Here is a 26,555-nt window from a genome sequence, read left to right on the forward strand (position 1 = left end):
CCCTGTTCACCGACTGCAATAGTGAATCGGGGTAACTTGTGTAAGTCTTGGAGACGCGTTCGCCTCACTCGCGTCTGTCGGAGATTCTTCATAGAAGAAGAGAATTTGTGACTCTGTGTTTGTACCACCCTGTTATTTCTGTGTCTGTCCCCCCTGTGTCTGTTGATTGTTCATCCCCTTCACCTGCCCTCAGCCACTCCTCTGTTTCCCTGATTGTTCATGCCCTACCCTTGTGGTTTCCCCCCTAATATATACTGCCATTCTTTCCCTTGTCCCCTGCCAGATTGTTGTTTAGTCCTGTTGTTTAGTCCTGTCGTGAATTCCTGTTGTAGTTCCCTGTTAGTCTCTTGTGTCACTTCGCCTTTCAACCTGAGTTCCATGTGTGACCTTTATCCGTAGGAAAGAGAGCTTTTTGTTGCACATTACCTGGACTCCTGCCTGTTTCCTCTGCGCCTGAGCTTTTGCCTCTAAACTGTGCAAATAGTCTACACCTTAGCGTGGAACAATTGACTGGATTAATGAGCTCATTTGTTTGACAGAAACATTTCTCTCTTCATTAGCCTGAATTCTATAAATGATTCTATCAATCGCTTCAGGCAAGACTGACGATATAGAGAGAAGCAGCATGTGTTTTCACAAGCTTACAAAAGCTCTGCGTCAAAGGGAATGTGTGCACATATGGAGTGGATCACGATGCCTTTGTCAAGATTGAAAGAAAAGTAGTACCGTTTGCCGCCTAGGTGCGGACTGCACACAGGGACAGTTTGCCTTCAGGGCTTTCTTACCGGAAAGTGTTTATTCCAACCCAATCCAGGATCTTTAAGTAAACCTAATCAAGTAGGAATTTTGCCTAAACCTAAGTCGATGCCTGGCCAATAGCCTTCTCCCACATGCGTGTGGTTGGGGCTACTGAGCCTGCTGTAGTTGATGCCTTTAGTTTCGAAAAAATCCTCCTTGTTCCGGATATAAATAACATCCATTTTTTTTAAAAAGCGTAATATTTGCGTGAAAGTATTCATGACAAAAACGACAGTCAGCGTGTTAATTAATTGCACACCTTTTCCTTGCAGATGTTGGAAGAGTTGTTGAATAATTTCAAACAGTTACTAGGATACCACCAACTTCGACACGTAGATAAAGGGCAAGTGCAGAACACTGATTGTTCAAGGCTCAGCCCGACTGATAGGACCATGACTTCGGGAACATAAACATAATGTTCACTTTCAAAAGAAAAGGAGGAGCAACAGTGACAAAGGAACTGAACCTGGCTTTTTACATTGACCATTGGTGACCCGACAAGGCAACTGATGTATAGCACTCACCAGCTTTATCACACACTTCCTCCAAAATCCCCTGTGGCTGTGCGTGTCTCAGAGAATGATAGCTGTGTGTTTTTATCTGCACAAGGGCTATTTTTTGTGCAGGCCCTGTGCCATTGGTTGTTTACAGGTTGTTTACACTGAAAGGAATTATTCTAAATCATTAGTGACGGGAGCTAATTCTCCTTTTAAAAGCCGTTATTCCAACACTAATGGAAATAGTGTTCAGAGTGAAGACAGGGACAGAGAGATGGGCTGGGAAAAAAAGGAGATTTAAAAAAAAAAAATAGGAAGGCAGAAGTAAGGGGAGGTAAAATTGCAGGTGAAAAATGGGTAAAGGGGAAAAATGGAGACTTTAAATGAGATAAAGGAAAACAAAAGTGGGTGTAGAGGTGGCAAGTGTGGAGTGAGGGGGGGAAATAAATGGATATGAATTGATAAATGTGGAAGCAGAAGATGATGGGGAGCAGTGGAGAGAGGAAGAGATTAGATGGAAGGAATCGTGTGAAGAAGGAGAGTTTGTGAGTGCCTTTTGAGTCGTCTCTTTGTGTGTGGCGTTGCATGCATCAGCATCCCGCTTCCCCATTATTTTACCCACCCGTCTTGCGAATGAGACCAACTGCCTGTGCGCAGGTGCAAGATGCGTTTGAGTGAAAAGAGAGCGGATGAAAAAACGCCGAAGGGACAGAATACGTGAATGAGGTGAAGAAGGAGTCACACAATTAGGACAATTACTGCCCAAGTTCCAAATTAAGGATGTCACTGGTGGCAGAATATAATTCCCATTTAACGGTTCGTTTAGCTCTTAAATGCCAGCCCTAGTGTAATAGATGAGATCTGGACGAGAAAAAGAGGAAGTGGAAGAGTAGCGTGCGTGTGTTTAGCCATGGGTACGTGCGTGTGTGCCTGTGGTTCACAGAGAAAATACTGTTGACAGTGTAATTTGATGAAAGCTGACAGCTAATTTATTAAACATATTTTTGGGTAAATGATTTTTACTCAGTCATTCTAAACTGGTAATTTGATTTCCCTAACTTGCAGGGTAGTGAATTAGGAGTAAACTAGTTAATGAAGGACTGACTGAGTGTGGTTGTGGGAGGAACGTGTGTGTGTGTGTGTGTGTGTTCACGCAACAGCATTGAAGCAAAAGTATAAAATGAGAGCATCTTAAGGTGTGTGTATTTGTGTGCACGTATGCAACACTGCAGGTGAAGGTGCCATCGTTCAGTGCAGTGGAAGTAAATGGCAAAGTTTTGGTCTGCCGCACTAATACCCAGAGATTACTAACCACCTATCGCTTTATTCCTACTCAGTCAATCAAGGACCACAAAGCTTTGTGTATATCTGTGTGTGTGTGTGTGTGTGTGTATATGAGAGAGCCAGAAGGGAAACAGGCAGAAACGGTTCTGACAATGAAAGCGGGCTTGTTATTCTCATAGTAACACACACACACACACACACACACACACACACACACACACACACAAACAAACACAAGACTTAATACCAAGCTTTGAGTAAAACACAGCTGCAAGCCCTGCTCTTTATTTTCTCTATAAAACTGTTCAAAACCCCACAGAACGTCCATGAAACCCAACGATAGTGCAAATCAAACGTATCTAATCCAGGGCAAATCTTACACAACTCAGCCATTTCACTAGCCAGCCTAACTAATCCAAACCAAACAGGGAAGACCATGCCAGGCCTTGCTGAAGCCTGTCCAAACAAATCCAATTCAAATGAATGTTATCCAAGTTAATCTATTCAGAATGATCCCAGGCAGGCCACAACTCATTCCCTTTGCTTTGTTTCAGTACTTTTATCTGTAGTGCTCGGTAAAGACACAATGAAATCTAACAATCAAACATACAGATGGGTGACAAATTATAGGAAAAGCCAACAATGGTCGGGACCCTGGACTGCTACTGTGAAGCCTGACGTAATAAATGAAGGGAGGCCATAATATTTGTAAAATACAACACATTCTCACTCCAAATCGTCACTTGGCATCCCAGCGAATGGTCGCAATAAACACGTAGTTAATGTTGTGAATTTAAATAATACTTGCTCGGGTTTAAGTAACAAAACCACTAAATTGTTGGGCCTAAAATAAATATGTACTACGTCAAACGTAAACAACGCAACGTAAGTACTAAAAGCACGTCACACACATCACTAACGTAACGTTAAAAGACTGCTTTTAACACTGCTTTCGAGCACAAGTCTCCTAGTTAAAAGTCCTGTGTTAGAAAGGCTGGCTTATTTCTTCACACAACTTGAAGCCTCCAAAAATAAACGCTTGGTTTGGTGGCAGGGGGGAAAAAGTGAGACTGAGAGCTGTTTTGTGCCCAGCAGCAGCAGCAGCTTCAGCCTGCTGCGATACTTATATGGCTACCTTGTGCCGCGTGTTGCCATGTTAGAAATGTCAAAAGTCTTTCTAATTAGTCCACATTTAGAACCTCCCCGCTGAAGCTATGTCATACACTTGCGCATGTGGAGCCTAACATTAACATTTCACTTTAGATCTAATTTTCTAGCATGCAAGCTGCAATTTTATATTGCTCAAACTTTCACCAAAAAAAAAAAGAAACTATACAGGCTCAACCGATCTTGATTGAATAGATATTCATGTCAATTGTGACTTTTTCAATTCAATGACTTTTCTGGGTTTTCCATGAACTTGGTTTATTTGCCTCCTCTCTTTCTTCCCCAGATAGAAGGAGATGGGGAGAGTGTGTTGTTGTTAATAGGAACTATGACAAAAAGAACATCCTGCCTGTGTCAGAGCTGTGAGCTTGTGCTCGGTGGGGAATAAAGATGCCATCCTCGGCCCTTACCTGGAGTGTTGAGCAGTCTGGACATGCGACAGCTGTAGGCGATTTGCTGCTCACAGAATTCCGCACTGGTGGTGATGGCTGTCACCTGGAAACACAAGCACGGATATGCATTTTTATTTAATCTTATTCAGCCAGACAGGAACATTTCACGTAAAAGAAAAATAAGTCCCCTGATTGAGAGGAGCTGAAAATGGAACAAATGATCCATACAAATTAGAAGAGAACAAAATTACAGGAACCGTATGCTGCTCAAAAACTCATCGGAGGATTAAAACCTGTAAAGTTCGCACAGGGTTTGCTTTTGACGGAGTGTGATTGGAGGCTGTTGGGCTGCGGCCTGTGCCACCGGCAAGATTAAGATATTAAGAGACTCTTTATTGTGAGAAAGCAGATTTGGGTTGTCTGAGTTGTATGGAGCAACACCACAGGAGACAGGTGTTCGGAAGAAGAGGTGGAACGGTGACATTATCTTTGTGCATTTGATAGAACTAAGACTGTGTCAGTACATGACGCTGCTGATGGTGTGGGATAGTTAAAACAGAGACAGCCTTAATGTTACCACAGTTTAGAGCAAAATCAATTCTTATTCAACTAATGCTTCAAGTAATCAATGAGTGGATTTAGTAGACAGATCTGTACAACTTCTCTCCACAAAGAATCACAGAGAAGCAGCACATTCAATGTTTTTTTTTAATACCAGATATGTGTTCTGAATATTCTTGGAAATAAGTCATTCAGCATAAACACAATATAAAAAAACAACTAATTGACAAAAGAGATCTTTGTTAATAAAGACCATCAGAAGTTACCATCAGAAATGACTTATTTCTTCATGCAGTTGTTGGCAATTATTTAGTATAGTATAGTAGTGTTTTATTCAGTCATCACATACTGTACAATACAATGAGTGAAGCCTATATACAATCTAGTAAACAATATGACTGAAAATAAGGATGACTCAGTATATGATGCAGCTGAGGGTGTTGGTTTGTCAAAACAGGGACAGTATAAATGTCACCATAGTTACAGACTTAATTTATTCTGTGTATTTACAGCCATTACAAGATAGGGGGAGAAACGACTATTGTCACTCTTTACACTTGAGTTGATTTATTTACATAGAAACTGAGCAATAGAGTTTCAATAGAGTTTCAAGAGCACTCCGTTAGCACTGGGCAAACTTTACAAACAACTCTCTGCTCGCTCGTTGTTTCAATACGTTTGAATGCCGTTGAGAAATTGACTTATTCAATTACAATCTACACAAGTAGATTGTAATTGAATAAGTCAGTGCAGACTGAGGTGTCAATGTAGGGAGAATCCCACACTAAAAAACAGTAAATATACTTTTCTTTTGTTAATGGAGCCCGGACAATTTTAAATACATGAAAACACAACAAATCTTACTTTTCTTCCACCCATTGTATTTTTCATGAATAGCTCAGCACTTTTTTTTCTTAGTGTTTGATGGCAGGCATAAAAATGGCAGGCATAAAAAAACATTCTGTTTTTTAATATTATATATTTTTTAACTCAAATGTTGCTCTATACAAGACTTTCTGTGAATAATGCATGCATATGTGTGTGTGTGTGTGTGTGTGTTACCTGTTCCATAGAGGCACTGTAGTTAACCTGTAAGACAGTGCGTCTCTCTCTACTGGAGCCAGTCACTGCAATTTTGGGTGGCAGGTTGTTCATAACTGTTGTCCACACTTTGTCCTCTACACACACAAACAAGTGAGCATTTTAGCCATTATTATTTCACAAAAAGAACAGACCATGTATATGCAGTATACACACAGACAGTTTTTTTTTTAAAGTTCAAAATTTCATTTTCAAAACGAAAGTTTTTTTTAAAACTGTAATCTCAGCTACAGCTATGCGACGCAGGGTTTAATGTGCTGTTATACTATGAGCCAGTCAATCAGACATCTCCCTGTTCATTCACACTGTCACTTGGGGAATGTGTGTGTGTGTGTGCATTCCAAGTCTCAGGTGTGTGTATGTGTGGGAGAAAGAAAAACTCTTAACATTTCTGTGAGTGTGCTATTAAGCTGTGAGTGTGCTATTAAGCGTGACTAAGGGGAGTGCAGTGACATTTCATTAAAAGTCTTGCCTTTTCTATGCTTGTGTGCACTTCTGTTCCAGACTACCTACTTATTCCACTATGTGTGTGTGTGTGTGTGTGCGTGTGTGTGCAGAGTTGGAGTGGTGTATGTGTCGGTATGGGTATGTGTGTGTGAGTGACAGAAGTGTCACTCGGACCGTTGGAGCACTCTGAGTTTGCATAACACGTCAGTTTCATATGTGCTTGTGCTGTGTGCGTGTGTGTGTGTGTGTGCGTGTAGCTCCTTCAGAGTTAGATGTCAGTAGTAGTGACCGGGTTGCCATGGAAACCCCAAGCACAGCAGGTCAAGAGTGTTGCTGTCTGAGGTAAAGAATGAGGAGAGCTGGAGAGTTTTATTCCCTCACTGGTCCCTGAGGCTGCACAGAGTAGATGCACCGCAGAGCGCACACACACACACACACAGCATACACACAGACACACACATACACACACACACACACACACACACACACATCATACACACAGACACACACATACACACACACACACACACACACACACACACAGCATACACACAGACACACACATACACACACACACACACACACACACACACACACACACACACACACACACACACACACACACAGACACACACATACACACACACGCATGCATACACAAACACGCACACAGAACAGTGATTTCAGGCTCTCCCACACACACCTGTCATGTTGCAATTGACTTTGAAAGGGCCGAGGGGTCCGCTGCCATCAGGGTCGATCCAGTAGGTGTCAGAGGACCTGCCCAGATGCTTATAGGCCTCACATGATGGCTCATAGATAGCTAAAAGTGGGGCCGGGGCAAAAAGAAAGAAGGAGACAAATGAGCAGTCGGAAGAGGAGGGAACAAGACTAAAAATGCATCACCACCCAGGTTGTTATGCGCAATACACACCAGACTAAAAACTACAAAGCAAAAATTAAATGTTGGACATGACTGAGTGACAATTAACTTTTGTTTCAGGTTTAAATGTTTGATGGTTCTGAGGAAAAGTACAACAAATGTAAATGAACAAAATGTGTTTTAATTTATAACAAAGGCTTTGTTTGACACCTACAAAGAGAGTGGTCTTGAGTTCACACTATTGTTTTTCAGTTGTGTTGTGTTACATCATGTGAGGTAAATGTTGATCTTGGAAATATCTTTATTTTGTGACAGTGATTTTAAACAGCACTGTTGAAAAATGGATGGTAAATATACATAACTTTGCTACTCTAATATCTTTACAATACATTGGGGGTTACAAATGTAAATGTTGGCCTGAGGGTGGTGGCAATGATAAGGCCATTTAAGTCTAACATTAGAGGGGTTGATCCTCTTGTAAATACAAAATTGATTAATTGAGGAGAACCATTCACAGGCTTAATAATGAATTAAAAAAAAAATATATATATATCTGCCTTTTAGCTCTGGTTTCTGTTTTTGCAAGTCTCTTCTCTCTGTAACCTCTGCAATCCTTTTTGCTTTCATTACATCTTCTAACGTCTTAATTATCTGTATTTTTCTCATAGATATATAGAGGTATATCCCCTCAAACAAAACCTTGCTGAACCATCTCACACAGATCTGAACAGAATTGTAAGGCACTACTTATATTTCAAAGCAATTGGTCAAATGCTGGAGACTTGCACAACAGGCTTTATACAGAAGACAGTATTCACCCGGTCTCCTATTGGATGGTCTGCCGATACATCCCATTAACTCCGGGTCACTAATGTGCCTTCAGCTATTTTTAAATAGTGAATTGGTCCTTCATATATATTGACAAACACAGATAGATAAATATGTCATCACACAAAGACATTTTAATGTATGTTGTGTTTTTTTCCCTTCATATTTCTGTTATTAGTGTTGATGCTTTATTTCCATTCTGATGAATTCACACTCCTGTCCCTATGCAATGCTGTATTATTAACAATGTCCTTTTCACTCACTCCATTCTTCAGATTTTCTCACACTTCATATATAATAAATCGTTTATTTTATGTTGGACATTCACAATATTGCCAAAACTTTCCCCTCTCATCCTTTCATAAAAGAGAACAATGTCTGGAGCACATGGGAGGAGGGATGGCATTCTCCATTTAAGCCTTTAGAAAAAACCTTTTGGCTTTTTTTTTGGGCTTTCAGACTCTGTTCTCTTTGTGTGCTCATGCTTTTGGTCGGGTCAGACCAAAACAAAATGCACAACGCAGTCAGAAAAGCCTGGCCTCTGAACACTTCAAAAGTTCATCGGTCCCTCTGCTGAGGATTGTGGCTTTGGAAGAAGAAACGGCTTAAATCACTCAAAGGCGGACAGAGGAAGGCCAAATCAAACAAACGCTCAAGGAACACAACACAGTGTTTTTTTGAGTTAAGGGGGCGGGAGATGGCGAATAACACACACACACACACACACACACACACACACACACACATACACACAAACAAACAAACACACTTACAAGTGTGGCAGGTGGCTCCAGTGTATCCTGTCCCTTCACAGGTGCAGCTGAAACTGTCCCAAGTCTGTTTACATCGGCCGCCGTGCTCACAGTGATTCGGCATACACCTGGAGAAAGAGGGAGCGCTTTTAAACATTTGCGAGACATTTAGATTAAATTATTATACAAGAACACTTTTTACCATTTTTGTGTCTAATGTGTCAACCTCTGTATGTTAAATATGATGTCGCAAAAATCATATTCATATGGTGAAATCCACAGAAAATGTGTACACGGTTTTTGAAGAATACCTTCATCTACAGCACAGTACAGCAATATACAGTATGAACAGTGCAAAGGATTATGCAACTAAATTGAACCTGTCACAATGCAATACACATCTGGACTAATTCCATCAGAAGCAGAAGGCAAACCTCTAGAAACCAGTCTACATCGTCTTCACCAAAGTTCTTTGCCACAGAACGTGGAGCTAACACACGGCTAGGTGAACTGATGAGAGCAACCGCTATAGGCCCGTCCCGGACCAGCCTACATTTGTCACAAACTGGCTGTGACAAGGCGGAAGTCCACGCAAGGTTATATTCAAAACCAAAACGATTCATTGTCATATTCTAGAAGGCCATGTCAACCATATGCCTGCTGAGGTTGGCCAGCACCGCCTCCAGGACAGTGAGAGGGCCGTCACGTCAAACAACACTCAACTGTCAACGAGAACCACTTCAGTGCACGTCTGCCTATCCTGAAACACATTCATAGGAGGTGACAGACTTGGGGTTTATCGTGCTGATTCTCAATGCGTATGACAGTTGTACACGTGCGTTTCTTTTACAGTCACAATCTACATTTCAGAAAGGACCCCCTGAAAAATGGAGTGTCGTGTATGTAGAAAGCGTTATCCTTCTCAGTGTGAATACAGCATTAAGCACAGAGCAGTTCAGACATCATTGTTTTTCTTAGATAATACCAAGTCAGATCTTGAATACATCAAAGTTCTGCGGTTTGATCTGCCTTCAGGCCTAATGAGGATGGATCCCGAGGCACTGTAGTCTCAGAGCTGGCTTTTACACTCACAAACTCACACATATGCACTTGTGCACGAATACATGAATAATAAACAACACCTTGTACAACTTTGAGTGATTATTGATATGATGATGAAAGCCAACTTGAGGGGAAAAACCAACACCAACTCATAAGAGCTGCAGGGGTCCTTTTTAAAATGCTGTTCTTTTGTAGTCATGTTGGAAGTCGGGCAGTTTAGCAGCACAGAGAGGAAGACAAGACAATCGCTATCAAACCTCCAGAAACTCTGAATCTGACATCAAACGGTGGGCTTGTGAGCTCACTGACAGTGGAGCGACTCTAATTGTGACTCTTCTGTTTATGTCTATATACTGTTTTATGCACTTAAACTGTTTTTCATATGAGTGGATGAGCTCTGTTTTGTACAAAGCATATGCAATGGAGTGCTGGTGTGTTAATATCAACGGACTGTATTGTCAGTATTGTAACTATGCTGCAGAAAGTCATCCTCCTCTCTAGCTTTGACTGTTGACTGGTGCAGAAAAATACATTTAGGTAACATCACTACACATGTACCTGCTTGCCATTTCTTGATGACCAAAAAAAAGCTTTATAAACATGCCATTTCATATACTGTAAATGAAATAGAAAATTCTAATACACCGGTGATCAATGTATTTAATGGTGATTTGTAGCTTCAGCGGGCTATTAAGTGCAGTTAAAATGGCATTGTGCTGGCACAATGGGCTGCGATTGACAAGCACCGACAATCACAAAAGACATTATGCTCAGCAAGCTGTGAGCCCTGAAGTACACTGACTACATATGCAGAGGGCTTTGTATGAACATTTGAAATCTTCGAAGAGAACGGAGTGCCTCAGTATGATTATGCTTTCATGTGTGTGTTGCGGTACCCTTACAGAATGAGAGTGACATTGTGAAATATGGGAATTTGCATGCCTTGCCCCCGTGTCTGTGGAGATATGCGTGTTTTACTTCTTCCGCCATCTCAGCTGAATCCCACACTGGAACGGCATTGATCAAGAGGAGGTCAGACAGGGCTATTGAACTGCCTTCAAATACATTCTGATTAGTTAGATGGTAGCACTGGACCCATTCATCTTCCATGGAAGGACAGGGCCCACCTCAAATATTGCAGGGCTGATACACAACATGTTTGAAGTAATAAAGATGGGGAAAAGCAAGGGTAGGACACTGTCTTAGGACATCTTAGGACTTTCAAAAGAGTTAGTGATGCATATCTGAGTCAGATTGTTATCAGCAGTGCTAATGCTCCACATTCTGGGAAACAAATGGCACACGCATGCACATGTATGTAAAAGAGAGGGCTTCGGCAAAATGTAAGAGCCATCTGTGTTCAAAATATGACTTAAGCCAGATATTTAAAAAAGATCACCCATGAAAACAGACATTTTTTAAATAGTAAATCACAATGTAGTAGGAACTGGGTATTTTTGGTTATTTGAAAATACAAGCATATGTTTTCTGAAGTAGCTACAATCAATATTTGTATAGAAACAAAGGATCAAATGACTATGCATAATGCGTGTAGTGGTAAACACACAGATAATTATCAGTGGACGGGCAGTTTTGCTCTGCTCTATGGAGCAGTTTGAACTTGTTAGTTAATTTTTCCAGGCTACAAATTTACAGTTTGGTTTACACTCACTGCTTTTATTAGTTTTGTTTTTGGCCACAACATGCAGCTGTTTTCTGCAAACAAGCTCCAGAGACTCACTATTTGCTAACAGGCAGGCAAAGTGACTAGCCAGATATGTCCCTGAGGACTTAGTGGAAACCAAATACAGAGTTTATACAGAGTGAATATTGGACATGCAGTTGTCAGTTGGCCATAAACATGACTTTAAATAAATGTTAATGTTTGCTGGACGTATAAAGTAGGCAACTGTATGCTAATAAGTACGGCATATCTTTTAAAAATGTTATTTGTCAGCTATGTTCACAACTTGTTCATGCTGCCCCAAAATGGCCAAAAGAGAAGTTATTGCAAGTTCAACATTCACATATATGGTAGAGCACTTCCACATTAAAAGGCCATCTTCCAATATTCTCAACACATAGTTCACAATGTGGTCACCACTTTCTTTTATCATATATACGTATGTTCAAAGACTTCATGTGTGTAAAATAGTGATTTGACCAAAGATCCTCATGTCCAGATATCAGTCCTGTTTATGTTAGAATTGGTCATCTTGCACAACCTTCAATCAAATCACTTTTTCACAAAGTCACCTGACAACTGAATCAATGTGAACATTTCTATTGTGACTTCTACTACAAAACAAATACAAAATAAGGCATCAAACTTTTAATTTGAGAAGATTATGTGACAGAAACTCTGAGTACACACCTATTTAAAATATATATTAGTATGGCCTGAGCCCAAGCTGTGGTCCAATTGAAGCATCCCAGACCTTTGTAGAAGTGAAGACAAAATGTATCTAAAGTTGTTGTCTACTTCTCTGGGTGAGGATATTGATGAGGGTAAGTGTTATTGACAAACCTGACCTGAAAACAAATCATTTGGGATAAGAGATATGCTGTTCCAATCAGCGCTAGGTCAACTAGTAATTGCAGCTTCCTTCTCACGTTTATCTTGCAATCCATACTCCTTGTGACTAATACGCACCGACATCTTTTTGGCTATTGCATGACTGCAAATCCACTGAACCTTTATTTAACATAGGACAAGGCCTAATCCCTGATAACCAGTCCACGACGATGCACCCTGGCATCAGATTCAGTGGAAAGAAGCATTCCAATTGAGCCCAAGGCAGAGATGATTCCATATGAAAAATTCATCCCAGTGTGTTTGTCTTGTCTATGACAAAGAAATAAATTGGAAAGTCAACAAGTTGTAACAAATGATTCCAGTGAGCCAACATTTGGACATGCTGTGCAGAATATCCAGCTCTGTTATACTTGAGAAATGAGTGGCTCATGTTTGATTAAGATCATACAGTGTTTTCCAAGGATGAAACCTACTCTTTCTTTTTTTACTATTTACACACTTCCCCTTACCCTGGGAATCCACGGTATCAATTCTATCCATTTATCAGTATAACAAGCACACAAAGCGCAGCCACACAAACATAGTCTTGTACAGTTACACGCACAACACCCAGAGCTCTGAGTCATACATCACTGGATGAGAATTCAGAGACTATTTTTATGACACTTATTATTGCTTTGCATTTGGCTTAAATTTTCATTCATAAAACACTGTATGAATGTGCGTGCGTGCATGCAGAAATTATCATTCTTACCTGTCTATGATTGCACACATGTCTAGGCTGACGTTCTCAAAAGCTCCCATAGTGCCTTTTTCCACCGCATGCAAATCAGCTGGTTGGTCGTCCACCAAGATCGCTTGCATGCAGCCCTGGAAGGTACGCTGGGAGGGTGGGAACAGCGTCTGGAGAAAATACCCTGAAACCAGCAAAAGAAACAAAAGCACAACAAACTTTTTCAGGGATTTTTTATAATTACAAATTCCAGAGGGTTGGAGATGAGTAAACTGAGTTCAGAACACAATTTGAGAGGGAAGAGAAACAAAGGGATGCGTTCAAAGACCGGAGAGAAAGAAGTGATAGGGTGTAGGAGGACGACGATAAACAAGAAGAAAAAAATTGCTTTAAACACATTATGAAAAAGACGACCTTCTGGAGAAGATATCATCCTTGACGAGGAACAACAGACCTGGTCAGTGTCCTGTTATCAGAATTTTTAAAGCCACAAACCTCCATCAATCCTCATAATTTAGAGCTTATCCACAAGGCCCATTAGCCTTAATATCGACGCTAAGACTGCAATAGACTACAAGACATATAGGTTTTACCATATACAGTACTTTTATGAGATACAAGAGTCAATGGCCCATCCAGAGGTAGCACTGGGCCTTGACTGAAACAAGGACAAGGCTAGGACAGAAATGTGTGTGTGTGTGTGTGTGTGTGTGTGAGAGCATACTAAATCATTTGCAAAAATGAAAGTCCATGGAAATATGGTAGGTGTACCAATGTACCAATCGGTCTTAAGTCTGCAAATCTGCAGGTGTTATTACAGTGCACTGTCATATATAGGAGATAAGAGCCTGGAATTCAATCTTTGCCACAAGCACACAGGTCACACATAAAACACTGTGGCTCAATGACATCTCCATCATCGAGATGTTATAAGCTGTCACACCCTCCGGCATGCCTATTAGCCTCAAGGCCAAAGCATCACAAAGGGCTTATTATACAGGGCATATGCACTGTGTGTGTTCATATGCTCCAGAAATTATTGCTGTTTATGTGGCTAGTTGTTATGCCAGCAAACAAAGCAGCAGAAAAGTGAAATATGTGTCCCTGCATGTGTGTTTGTGCTGGATTCATCCTTTTCTTCCAATCTTTTGATTTTCATTTCCTCTCCCAAAAGTGTTATACTGTCATCCTTGCCATCTGTCTCTTCTCCTGCCACACCTGTCCATTGTCTTTCCAGGGGAGTGGGAAAGAGACAGAAAATGATAGGAGAGCGGGAGTGAGGGAAACGGAGCAGACTACAGCTGGCTGGCAGCACTTTGAAGGCTGTGCATAGCATATGAATGCAAAGGAAATGCAGCCTTCCTGACAGTTTGGAAGAAGGAACAGAGCAATGCATGGAACGACAGATGGGGGAATGGATGTGTGTTAAGAGGGTGTGAAAGCCAACAGGTAAGGCGTGAAAGGAGGTGGTTTCTCTTGTATTCCATCTCCACCACTGATGGGTAGTTTTCACAATTTAATGACACACAAACGTCCTACTTGTTTGTTGGTTGTCACCTGATTCAGCCCACTTACTGCCCATTCAAACAAAGAACTTCAAAGGTATTACAAATGAAGGTTTCTAGTTTACATATTATATGGCTAAATAAGACGAAGAGGAAATTCATCCTGACAGTAGTCATGCTTTACATTCGGTCAACGCGCCATGTTTTCCCCCTTGTTGCCACGACCAGCAATGTATCATCGTATCATTCAAAAATCCTGCATTGCAGCCACATTGACCAACAAAGGAAGAAGCAGACCAAGATTAATGATCTGGAGAGAAACGAAGACAAACACTTGGCAAATAAAGCATAGATGTGGCCATACATTTGTACATGCCCAACAAATCACACACACCCACAGCTCAAATCCAAGCTAAGCATGTCTTTTTTCCTGAAAGCAACGATGCCATGTGGCTTTAATTTGTTGTATGGACAAAAGCTCTATTTTTCATAACCCCTCATGATCTGGAACAGCAGCAATAATCCCCTGCAGTCTTACTGGCACTATCACAGCCCCTCTGCTGCGCCCAAAGAGCTTCCCTTACAATACACACGAGAAGACCAGCCCAGCTCTCTACTACCTGATCACCACCTGACTGGCACAGCCGGCTCTCAGGCCGCCAGAACACTTGTGTCCACATCCAAACACATTTTCGGGGAGAGGTAGGCTGGAAATCGGCCAAAATGCTTGGCTGCAAAAATGTAACAAATAGTTTGCGGCTGCGATTCAGCAACATATTCAGGGGAGACAAAATGAGTTGCCAAACACAATATGTAGATCTCCCAAATTCACACCAGGAAAAAAACTGTGCTTATCTATTAACCACCTGCTGCTATTTCTTCCTGAGCTATTTCCCCTGACTGTACAAAATAAATTAAAAAAAACACTCCACAACCTTGCAGCAGACCATGAAAAACCTTTAAACAAACTTAACATTCATGAGCGTTAAACCTTACTGCACACAAGTCGAGCACAGTATGTATTCTACCTGACATGGCTGATATATGCCCGTCACAAGCATAAGAGTCCTTTCAATGTAGACTTACGTCTTTACAAGGAAGTTTAGGAGGAAACAAAACCACCTACGGAGATCAGGAATAGAGTGTGGTTGCTGTTAATACTTGACCGGTATTCAATGACTTATTATCTTAGAACAAGACTAAGCGTTAGGACTCATTCCTTCAGCACTCTGTGTCGCTGGCGGGTGCATCGTATTCACACACTCAGCGGGCTGCCATACACCGAGGATATATAATGCGTATTAATTATCTTTGCAAGTGTTGGAAAGTATTCTCTTTTTTTACTTCATTTTACATTGCTGAGTAACCGAATAAACCAACTAGAGTGTAAGAAGCATCATAACGCTTTATTTCAAAAGGTCAGAGAGGATTTGCATCACAGTAATGGAAAAGCAAAGTGTAAGACTTTAAATAGACCTCTAAACTGTCATTTATTCATATACATTAAATAAATGTGAGGGAAACCATTTGCGAAATGATGACAAAGGAAATGCTTATACAACATTTGGAGTTATAGAGTTATGAAATTGGTAAGGAAGTTGACGAATAAAGGACACACATAACTCAGTTCTTTTCATAATTATTAAACACCTGTATGCTTCAGGGTGGAACATCCCATAATTGACTACTCTTGCATTAGAAGTATCAATTTATCGCATGTTCCTATGGAAAGAAGAGCACGACTTTACGGCCTTGTGTATATTCATGTGTGTTTGTGTGAGGGTCTACCTTCCCTCTTGAGAAATTCAATTTGCGGATGTCTCGTGTCAGTCACTTACTAATTTCTCTAAGCGCAGCGTCAGGAGTGAGAAACTACTCCCCCGTAAAATAGGCTTTGGGTTTAGGAGGCTGCTTCTAAAAGCAGATGCTTGAAGCATAGAGGGGTGGAGATGAGAGGAGAAGAGAGGAGAGGAGGGGAGACATAGGAAGGGTCCAACGCGGTTAAAGAGGATAAGAGGGATGAGAGGAAAGAGGAGGATGAGGGCCAAAAAAAGAAAAAGAGAAGATAAACTGAGAAATGAAAGGAATAAGGGAGGGGGGGAAGCGGAGAAAAGAAAACAGAGGAGAAGAAGAGAATTAAGAAAGAGGGCATAGTTGAAGATAGGATGACAGAGGATCAGAGCCCAGCCTGTTCCTTCCTCTGACATCTAAAGTATAATATCCTGTAACTCTGTAACCTTGGGTTCAGGCAGTGCCACGTGAATTTTAATACCACAGAATCAGAAAAAAACTGGACAATTTTATCCAAAGCACCCGTTCTTGGATGTTAACTTTATTGCCACTGAACCCAAAGAAAACTGTTCTCAAGGAATATGTATTGTCAGTATATGAAAAACAAGAGCAGTGACATGTGACACAGTGAAATGTTGATTATATATCGTTTTTTAAATAAAGCTTGGATATGGTAACTATAAAAGTGTTGTATTAATTGACATAAACAAGGAAGATACAAAACAGTGTTACAAACTCAACAAGTTGACAGAAATAAGGAAGAAAAATGAAGAAAGTAACTGCATTGCCTGCATAATTGTTGTTGATTGTTGTTAATGTTATTGTCTATTGTTGCACCGCCCGCCATGACAAATTCCTTGTATGTGAAAACATACTTGGCAATAAAAGGTTCTAATTCTAATTCTGCTAATTTAGTCTTTCAACTCTTTGACAATGGTATTTGAGCTGTGTAATGTTCCATCATAGTCATCAACATGCATTACACATTAATGCATCCATGTATTAAGTTAATTAAAGCATTATTTAGGAAATGCTTTCATGTCTTCACATCACACCTTGATGGTATTAATGTTTTCTAAAGCCATTGAGCAGCGCTGTTGTGTTTAAAAACGTTTTTCTTACAGTTTATTCATGATCGCTTTAGCACGATTTTGATCACAGGCCTCATTTTGTCAAAAACATTACACACAATTCACACAACCGCACACACGAAGCAGAACACTTCAGATCTTTTGCTAAATAATTTGCACACACATGGTTAATATGGTCTGACTCCCTTTGAAGCAGCTGCTGCGCTCAATCTCAAACACGTTTAACATTGCTGCTTTTCTCCTGAAGTATTGGTCTGAGATCAGGATACAGTGAAGTACATGAATATATTATCAAAACCCAGCACACAAGAGTGTGTTCTACAGCGCACTGATGGAAATCAATCAATATATCAATACATTTCTAGAAGTTGCATTGTGTACTGAAAATCAGAAGAGAGCATGAATACTGATATTAAACTATACTAAATACAGTAAAGCGTAGTGTTTTATACCCAGCACATAAGTGTCAGTCTACAACAAACGTAAGTAATTATTTCCTCAGCACACTGGATGACTTGTAGCACATTGCTGCCTCTTAGGTCACACCACTTATACTTTGTAACCTGCAAATTAAGAATCATGTACCTAGTTATTTTCACATACAATAACATTCTCTCTTTTGTTGTGCAAGTATTGTGCAGGCTCGAGGGTAGAAAATCAACGAGAGCAGATTGCAACAACTTGGCTGACAGATAACACACCAAAAGGAACAGGGACAAGAGGGAGTAGTTGAACATTCACAGGAAGTGAGACATATCCTTTTTATACATACTGCTGTGAGCAGTACACCACCAGCATAGACTTCCTCAGTGACGGCAATTGGCCAAAAAGTGTTTGGTCTCCTGCTTGCGCACACAAAGGGAGGCGTGACATTCGGTACAGCCCTGGCGACTCGATCCGATCCACTTTGTTTGGTTCCCATTTACAGAGCGGTCTATGAACAACAATTATTTTTTTCCAGTGAACACAGAATGGACATCTAGTGGGTCGAGAGGATATATCCGCTGAATTTAAGTGCTATTAGATTAGAATCAGGGGGAAAAGGTGATAAGAAAGCAGGCCTTCCAAGTCCAATGTAATTACCGCGCAACAAGTTTTAGTTTATGCGTTTTATAAATTGATTAGTTTTTAGCTGTGATTAGCTGTTGTAATTTGTGAGGTATCATTGTGTTTTGTGGAGTTTTATGTGTGTTGTGAAAGGCTCTTATATTTTTCGAAGTTGTGTTGTGTTTTGTGAAATATGGTCGTATTTTGTGCAATGTCAAGTAAAACACTGCTTCAGACTTTGTGTGTGTACATAATGTATGTATATCCCAGCATGAGTGTGGCAGGCAAGCTTCATTATAATACTAATTTGTAAGTCCTAATTTGGTTTAATGTGCCAATTGGGTATGCTTAATAAACATTAAGCTGCAGTGGGGGAAGAAAATATAAAATGAGGATTATATAAACTGACAGATAGTTAAACCATTTTTACTCTAGCATCCAAGCAAGGCTTCTACAATGGCACTCTCCGCATAATAGTATATGGGACGGCTACTTTGAACCCAAAAGCATTTCACATGCAGACAAACACTATGCATCACAATAAGATGAAGAGAGGACAGCTTAAAACAACCAAAATAACAATTGTCACAAACCGATTGTCAAAATGAGTGTACGAAGAGTAAAGTCATTTTAATTAGGGTTGCGTACCGAAAACCCCCAAAAAGATTTAAACAATGCGACATGCAGCAAATGTGTGTAAAAGGGGGAACACGTCACATTGAATGAAACATCTGGCAACGCATAACATCCACTTGAAAGCAGAGGCATGCACCGTGTTCGACCGCCTGCGTGAGCACATCAGCGGCAGTCTGGGCGACTGGTCCCACTTAAAAAGTGGAGATCGATGATGACAACAGCAGCCTTAACTCAGGTTCGTAATGTAACGTTGATTGCAAGTCTTGCATTTATAAAAGTAGGCCTAATAACAACAAATGTTATAGCTAGCTACTAGCAAACGGTCGGCTACCTGCCGCCATCATAGCAAGTCAGTGTAATGTTAATGAAACTAGTGATGGCATGTGTAGTGACGCTTCTGTTGCGTGTAAAAATATATAACATTATTTATATTTATGGTCTGCATTCATTTTCCACTGTGGAATCTCCATCGTTCAGGTACAAAAAAAAAAAAAGTGATGTGAAAATAATATTTGTCATAAAATCTGTTCCATTAATACAATTCGTCAAAAAGAGTATTAAATATCCTCAAATTTATTTTATACAGAGCGATGACCACTGCCTTCATTCCTCGCTACCGACCCCCATCCAGGGATGATCTGTCCAATACAGTAATTCCTGCATTGTACTCTGTTGAGAAACAGACTGTTGTTCAGGAGTTTACAAATTAATAAGGCTGCTATTACATGTGATGGGTGGACCAGTGTGGCACAGGACCACTATTTAACAGGTACTGGACACGACACCAGTCATGGCCACATTAAGCAGAAGGTGCTAAACACCAAAGCCGTGTATGAGTCACAGACAGGCCTGGTGGTGGCAGACGAGATAACAAGCATTCTGGTAGAATTCTCTCAGCAGTTGGCTGTGCAACAGAACAGGTATTTTCATGCTCATCCTTGTTTCTCATGTGTGCAATGTTACAGTTTCTATGATGTATTTATATTTATATGTGCAAAATTGTGTCTACAGCTTCCAATGAAGGACTATGAGGAAGATGGATCGGATGACCAAGAGGAGGATAAGGCAGAAAAACATGTAAGTCCATAATCATGAAACATCTCAAATTAATGCATTTCTTTTGAAGCAAGTTTGTCTAAACACTACTTTTATGTATTGTTCATGCCAAGCGTGCCAAGAAGTCAGACCTAGAGAAGCTGTTCCAGGATGAGGACCGAGAGCTTCTTCAGGCAACGACAGCTAAAGGCAGTGCCCTCTCCAGCCTTCAAGACCCTGGAGCCTGGTGGTGGATAAAGTCTGCACTTTCAGACACATACCTGACATATCAGACACCATCTGAGAGGGTTTTGTCCTGTGCAGGACATGTCAGGTCAGGAGAAGTGTCGTATTTTGCCAGAAAAGGCAAATGTGCTCATATTTCTGCAAAATGATTGTTGAAGTTTGAAGCTGTATACAGAGTGTGTGTGTGTGTGTTTTGTATTTCTTTATATTTATTTAAGTATACTGTAAACTGTTGTTATTGTTCATAGCTTGAAGTTAAAAAGTTTGAAGCTGTAGTATGAAGCCACGGATTTTGTATTATTTATATTTATAGCATACTTTTAAACAGTTATATACAATATATTGTTCAGGTTGAAGAAAAAAATGTGCCTTGGCAATAAAAAAAAAAAAGCCTTTCTTTAATGTCGTCAATTGTCGTTTTGTGCTTCTTCTTTCTTTTAAGTATCGGTTCAGGCACCGTTTTAGCACCGGTATCGGAAAAAAACCCAGACGATACCCATCCCTAATTTTAATACAGTCAGATTAAAAGGAAATTTCAACATTACTTTGGCAACAGGCTGTAAAAACGGTGGTTTACAACTGAAACACAGCAGATTGGTACCTTGAAGCCACGAGGGTTGACACCGATGGCCTAGACAAAGCCTCATCCTGTATATCAAATTATATGGATTGTTCAGGATACTGAGTGGCACACTGAAAGAACAGTTTCATAGAAAGTGCTGATGGAATATGGTTAAAGAGCTTTAGGACAGCTTAATGCGCTTGGCCTCTCTGACTCATCAAGCAGAACGATCTAAGAGACTAATGAGGGCAAGTCATAGGCTAAACTATCTTTTGTTCACTCGCTATATTATTCAGTTACCTCTGTGCTGGGATGAAAATGTGCACCCGAATGTGAGGAGGTGTTCTTAATGGATGCTCTAGATATTCTGTCTGAACTGTGTGTATGACTGCTGAGGAGTTTCTGAGCATGTGGTCAAAAAGACCAACATAGTTCACAGACATGCTCGCTCACACTAACCCACGTGCACACAGCTTCAGGTAGCTTCAGGCTTTCATTGTTAGTCTGTGATAATGGTTCAGCAAGTCATAATGAAATCAGGTCATGCAATTGGAGGACTGATCTGTATGCTGTACAAATCTACAGTAAAACCAAACCAATTTTCCAAAAGTTAGGAGCAAACTAAAATCACTCCCTGAGCTGAAAACAAGCTGCAACAGTACACATACCTTTTAACGTGAATAATAAATCTTGAGTCTGAAATAAGAATGTCTCCCTAAAACTTCTCCCCTAGCCTGTGCAGCGGTGGCCCAAATATCTCTTTGTACTCCTTGCCATAGTCATAATCAGCAGCTCTGTTGCCCCTGCAGCCTTCAAACCTGTGTTTATGACCAGACTGCCTGCTCCTTGGTATTCATTACGTCATGTAAAACTAACGAGCCAACACATTATGCCTGTTGGCAGGGGATAAAAACTTCTGAAAGAACATAGCTGTGTTTCTCTGATTCGTAACGATGCATACATGTGTGAGTGAGTATGTGTGTGAATGCAAATGAAAGCCACACACTAGATTTTCTTTTCTCAGACTGCGAGGTATGGGTGTCTGTCTGTCTCTCTCTCTCCTTGCTTATAAACCTGCTATCAATTTCTCTGTCAAAAAAGTATCTTTGTCTCAGTCCTTGTCTCTAGCTTCCATCTGTCTACTCCTCAGTTTCACTCTTTCTTTCTCTCACTCACTATGATTGTCTCCTCTGCCCTCTTCAAGGGGTAAAGACATTACAGAGATCCTCTCCTCTCAGCCACTATTGATTCCCCAACTCAGTTTACCAAAATCAATAAATCCCCAATTGGATCAAAATGGAGAAAGTTGGGGTGAAAAAAAAGGGTTAATACTGTATAATCCTGCAACACCCCGGATTAAAGAAAAAATCCTTAAGAAAATGTAACAAGTTTTGGATGCTTCATGAGTGAAATGCATTTAGTTGCCTCAGAAGCTTAGATTTTATGAATAAGAATAATAAGAATAAGAATAAGATGGTCCGTATCTAAGTGTGCACATGTGACTGTCTGTGTGTGCGCGTGCGTATGTGTGTGTGAGGCGTTACGATCCTTATTGACTGGCCCGGGGAGATGGTCTTGCTTGATGGAGGAGATTGTACTCTGATTGAGAGAGGAAGAGAGAGGAACAGAGGTCTGATGGAGCTATCAGAGCCCAGACTATCTCTCTCAGTTACTGTAATTTCATACAGGTGCCAACACACACACAGATACACACACACGCACACACACACGCACACACAGTCACATGTGCACACTTAGATACGGACCATCTTCCAACAGACGGACAGCAGTGTCTGGCATCATTAACCTGGCGTCTTCCTAATTCAGACAGATTGTAGCTGCTTCGTGTGTGTTAGTGTGTGTTCTCGCTGGTTGTGTCTATCTCGTGGTCTAGTTGTGTCTGTGCTCTTGCTAAGTGAGCGACTTCCTGAACTCTGGCCACTGGGATATAGATTTATAGTGGGATAAATGATTTCGAGACATATTTAGACTGCAAACACACAGACGGATAAGACTCATGTTGGTACAGTTCATCTAATAAGTTTAACGAAGCCCTGCCAACGCATTTCACACCCAACTCGTCAAGACCTGGTCAGTGGCCCTGCTCTGCAAACTAAGACGCTTTAAGGGTGGGCCTGGGTGTCCGATTCCGCTAATTACGCCTAAAGTGTCTTTTCACAACTAACTTCCATGTTGCCAGAAAAGTGCAGTTTCTGTTAGTTACAAGTATAGAGTCTCTATTTAAAAGGTAACATCCAACATGGCTTCAAATAGTTTTTTCTTTGTATAACATCGTTGGAAGTGAAACAAATTTAAAATTACGCAAGAAGGGTACTTAGTGAGGTTTAGGAAAAGATTGTGGCCTGGTTACCATGTAAATATGCGTGTTAAGTACAGAAGTTCTGTAACAAAATTAAGGTAGAATAATTTAATGTTTCACACTGGACACAAACTGCGTGAAAGTCTTGTCTTTGCTTGACACATCCAACCTCGGCCTCCTACACGACCTACATGGACTTTCGTGGTCTTTATACTACACCAGTTGCTCTAGCCATCTAATAAGGACGCGGATGGGTTGGAGTTAGCTGAAAGCCCAGTGCTTCTCATACAGATGACACCATTCACCCACTGATGGGAGGAGCTACCATGTAAGGTGCCACCTGCTCATCAGGACTAACTAACATGCACACACATTCACACACCGGAGGCACAGCTACGGGAGCAATTTGGGGTTAAGTGTCTTGCCCAAGGACACATCGACGTGGGCTAGCGGAGCAGGGGATCGAACCGCCGATGCTCTGATTGTAGGACGACCATTGAGCCACAGATTCTTACCTCCCAAGTGATAGGTTCCTCCTGTGGTGATGGTGAGAGGTGAGGTGGAGCGCACAGCAGACGCCTCCTCGCCATCTATTGTCACCATGGCAAAGTTCTCCTTGGCGACCAAACGTATTGTGTGCCATTGGCCGTCGTTAAGGCCTGAACCTGAAGGGGGACAGGGATACAATTTGTCATTTGTCAAGTTAGTTTCAGTTGACTGACTTCTTGGAACAGAAGAATGTCTAATGTTCTAATGAGACTCCAATCATTTTAATTAACTGATTCCTGCAAAAAATAAAATCTAATAAAAAAGGTACACCACCAGATCCTTACATTTATTTGTGCAGATTTCCACATTCAAAACAGGGTCATCTTTCTCGGTCAAAGTTAGGACGTGAATAGGGTTTAAGGAAAAGAGTGACTCATCTTGGGTAATGAAACAAGGAAATACCATGTCTGTCTATGAGGTGTTGCTATCTCTCTCTTTCTGTTTACATTTCACTTTGTCATACAACAGTTTTTGTCCACAATAATTGCACTGCTGTGTTTTTCTGTTCATCTCAGCTGACTGGCAATGTGACTGACAATGTGGCTTCAGACACAGTTAAAACATGCTCAGCTGAGGACCATGTTCCGGCCTCCACCACATTTTTCTTCACTTCTCCACGTATTCCTATATGAATGCCAAAGCTCCCCGATTCTTCTTTGCTTTTGTCCTCTCACTGCTTCTTTCTCTTCACCCCTCTCCAAGCCGAGTGCAGCTTCCAGTCTCAAGGCCCTTGTGTCTCAACTCCATTAACTCTCAGAGAACCTTGTTTGCGTCTGAGTACCACAGTGTATGTGTAGGTGTGTGTGTGTGTGTGTGTGTGTATCTGTGTGTGTGGGTTCTCTATCTGCGCATGCACGCTTTGAGCTCTCTGTGCAAGTGTGTACAAGTCTGTAATGTGTTGCGTTGTCTGCATATGTCAGTGTAGTGTTCGTGCATGTGAGTTTTGTGCTCTCCCTTTTCTCTCTTCCCTTGTAGCTGTGCTCCATTAAATATGAGTGATGTTTTGGAAAGGGACATTACTACTGGAGCCGAGAGAGAAGCCAGCTCACTCTCATCACCATGTCCTCTATACATCACCTCTTACTGACACCAATCTCTATTCATCTCCCCTCCCTGCCTCCCTCTTCTTTCTTTCTTTGCTCTGTCTTTATTTCCTTTCCTATATTTCTGCATTTCACTTTTCCCTATAACCTTTCTGTCTTCATGCTCCTCTCCTCTCAGTGGCCATCTGCTGCATTGTCTACCTTTTTTTAATTTGGCTCCACTCACTGCTTCACTGACTGTAATACATTGATAGCAAGGACACAGTGTAGCAAAGTTCAAGGTACGGTCACGTTGAAATTTGAGTCTATTTACTCATGGTTCTGCATGCACGTCAATACACATGCACCTTAGCTTGCTGCGTGTGTCAATACATTGGACCCCTGTGTGTAAGAGAGAGAGTGTGTGTGTGTGCGTGCGTGTGTGCGTGCGTGCATTTGCTTCTTGTGTGTCAGTTTCTGCATTTGTCTTCACCATCTATGAGGCACAGTTTCACACTGCTTATTTCTTCCCAGAATGCACAGGGACTTGGCTTTCGCGTCAGTAGGATACGCTAATTAATCTCTCTCAGTGGGGTGACTGTGTGCATAAGCGCCAAGATGGCCACCTGTGGAGGTGTGTTGCGACTGTTGCCTTGTTCAGGGCAATGCTGGTTAAATAAGCCCAAACACACACATGCAACACACAGGCACACACACCAAGACACACATGAATGTGTCAGGGAATAAAATACAATGATACAACAGTGCATTGGTATTATGCTTGGAAGTCATTAACTTTAATGTAATGTCGGCAAGAAAATTATAGGACGCCGTCTGCTTTGTCTGAATGACATCAGAAAAGCCATTTGTGGTAGAAAGAGACCTTGATGGGCTCCTTTACAGTCAATCCCATTTCTGACGGTATATTGGTTTGATGTAATCACTATCAAGCTCCCTGCTTCATCCCGTCCGTCTCTATAACCTCTTGAATGTAATGGAAAATAGATACTGTGTAACCTTGTGTCCCCTCATCTGTTTTACATCACCAGCAATAGTTTTGAATGATGAGCTTATCAGTGATAGCAGTGTTATTTAATCTTCACACTCACTGCGGCACGAATGCACAAAAGAATATTGCACACACACACACACACACACACACACACACACACACACACACACACACGTGTGGCGCACTCTCTCTCTTTTTGCCAATTATATAATTGTAGAATAACATTTGACCTCAACATTTTACCCAGATATTGTCATGACATTTTGGCAATTTATTTCCTGTCAGGAAAAACAACTATTAAGGTCATATATAAAACATTGTTATACACCATTCCATCCAAGGCTTTGTGTTGTTGTTAAGAACATCAAATAGAGGCGCATGTATTATTCATGTTAGCAGAAGCATTTATTCAATGCCTTAAATATGGAAACCTTGTCAAGGCTTTTCCGTTAATCCAGATAATACAAACATGTTAAATGTAAATGTGCAGCTACCGACCATCTGCATACACAAGTTAATTGATGATGTTTATGAGAAAAGCACTACCTATGTCCAAAATAACTGCCACAATGTAATACCACAACTGCATGTTAAATTATCCTTTGAAGTAATTTCCTGTTGTGTTGGCATGGCTGGTCGTTCTTGTATAAACAGCTGTGGTCATTGCATCAGCCTACCCGTCTAAATATGGTCAGGTA

At 41.0% G+C, this 26,555-nt stretch overlaps 1 protein-coding gene across 1 annotated transcript in view; it reads right to left on the bottom strand.

The window, feature by feature from the left end:
• cntnap2a (contactin associated protein 2a) overlaps window positions 1–26,555 on the bottom strand; it is a 308,808-nt gene that overhangs the window by 100,943 nt on the left and 181,310 nt on the right. Inside the window, exons 11-16 of the mRNA XM_034560734.1 lie at window positions 23,790–23,939; window positions 13,063–13,225; window positions 8,732–8,838; window positions 6,951–7,070; window positions 5,762–5,877; window positions 4,157–4,241 (exon numbers count right to left, since the gene is read on the bottom strand). Of these exons, the coding sequence (XP_034416625.1) occupies window positions 4,157–4,241; window positions 5,762–5,877; window positions 6,951–7,070; window positions 8,732–8,838; window positions 13,063–13,225; window positions 23,790–23,939 (741 nt within the window). The remainder of the gene's footprint in view (window positions 1–4,156; window positions 4,242–5,761; window positions 5,878–6,950; window positions 7,071–8,731; window positions 8,839–13,062; window positions 13,226–23,789; window positions 23,940–26,555) is intronic.

This window comes from Cyclopterus lumpus, chromosome 20 (assembly GCF_009769545.1).
Source record: "Cyclopterus lumpus isolate fCycLum1 chromosome 20, fCycLum1.pri, whole genome shotgun sequence".
In the NCBI taxonomy this organism is placed as follows: domain Eukaryota; kingdom Metazoa; phylum Chordata; class Actinopteri; order Perciformes; family Cyclopteridae; genus Cyclopterus; species Cyclopterus lumpus.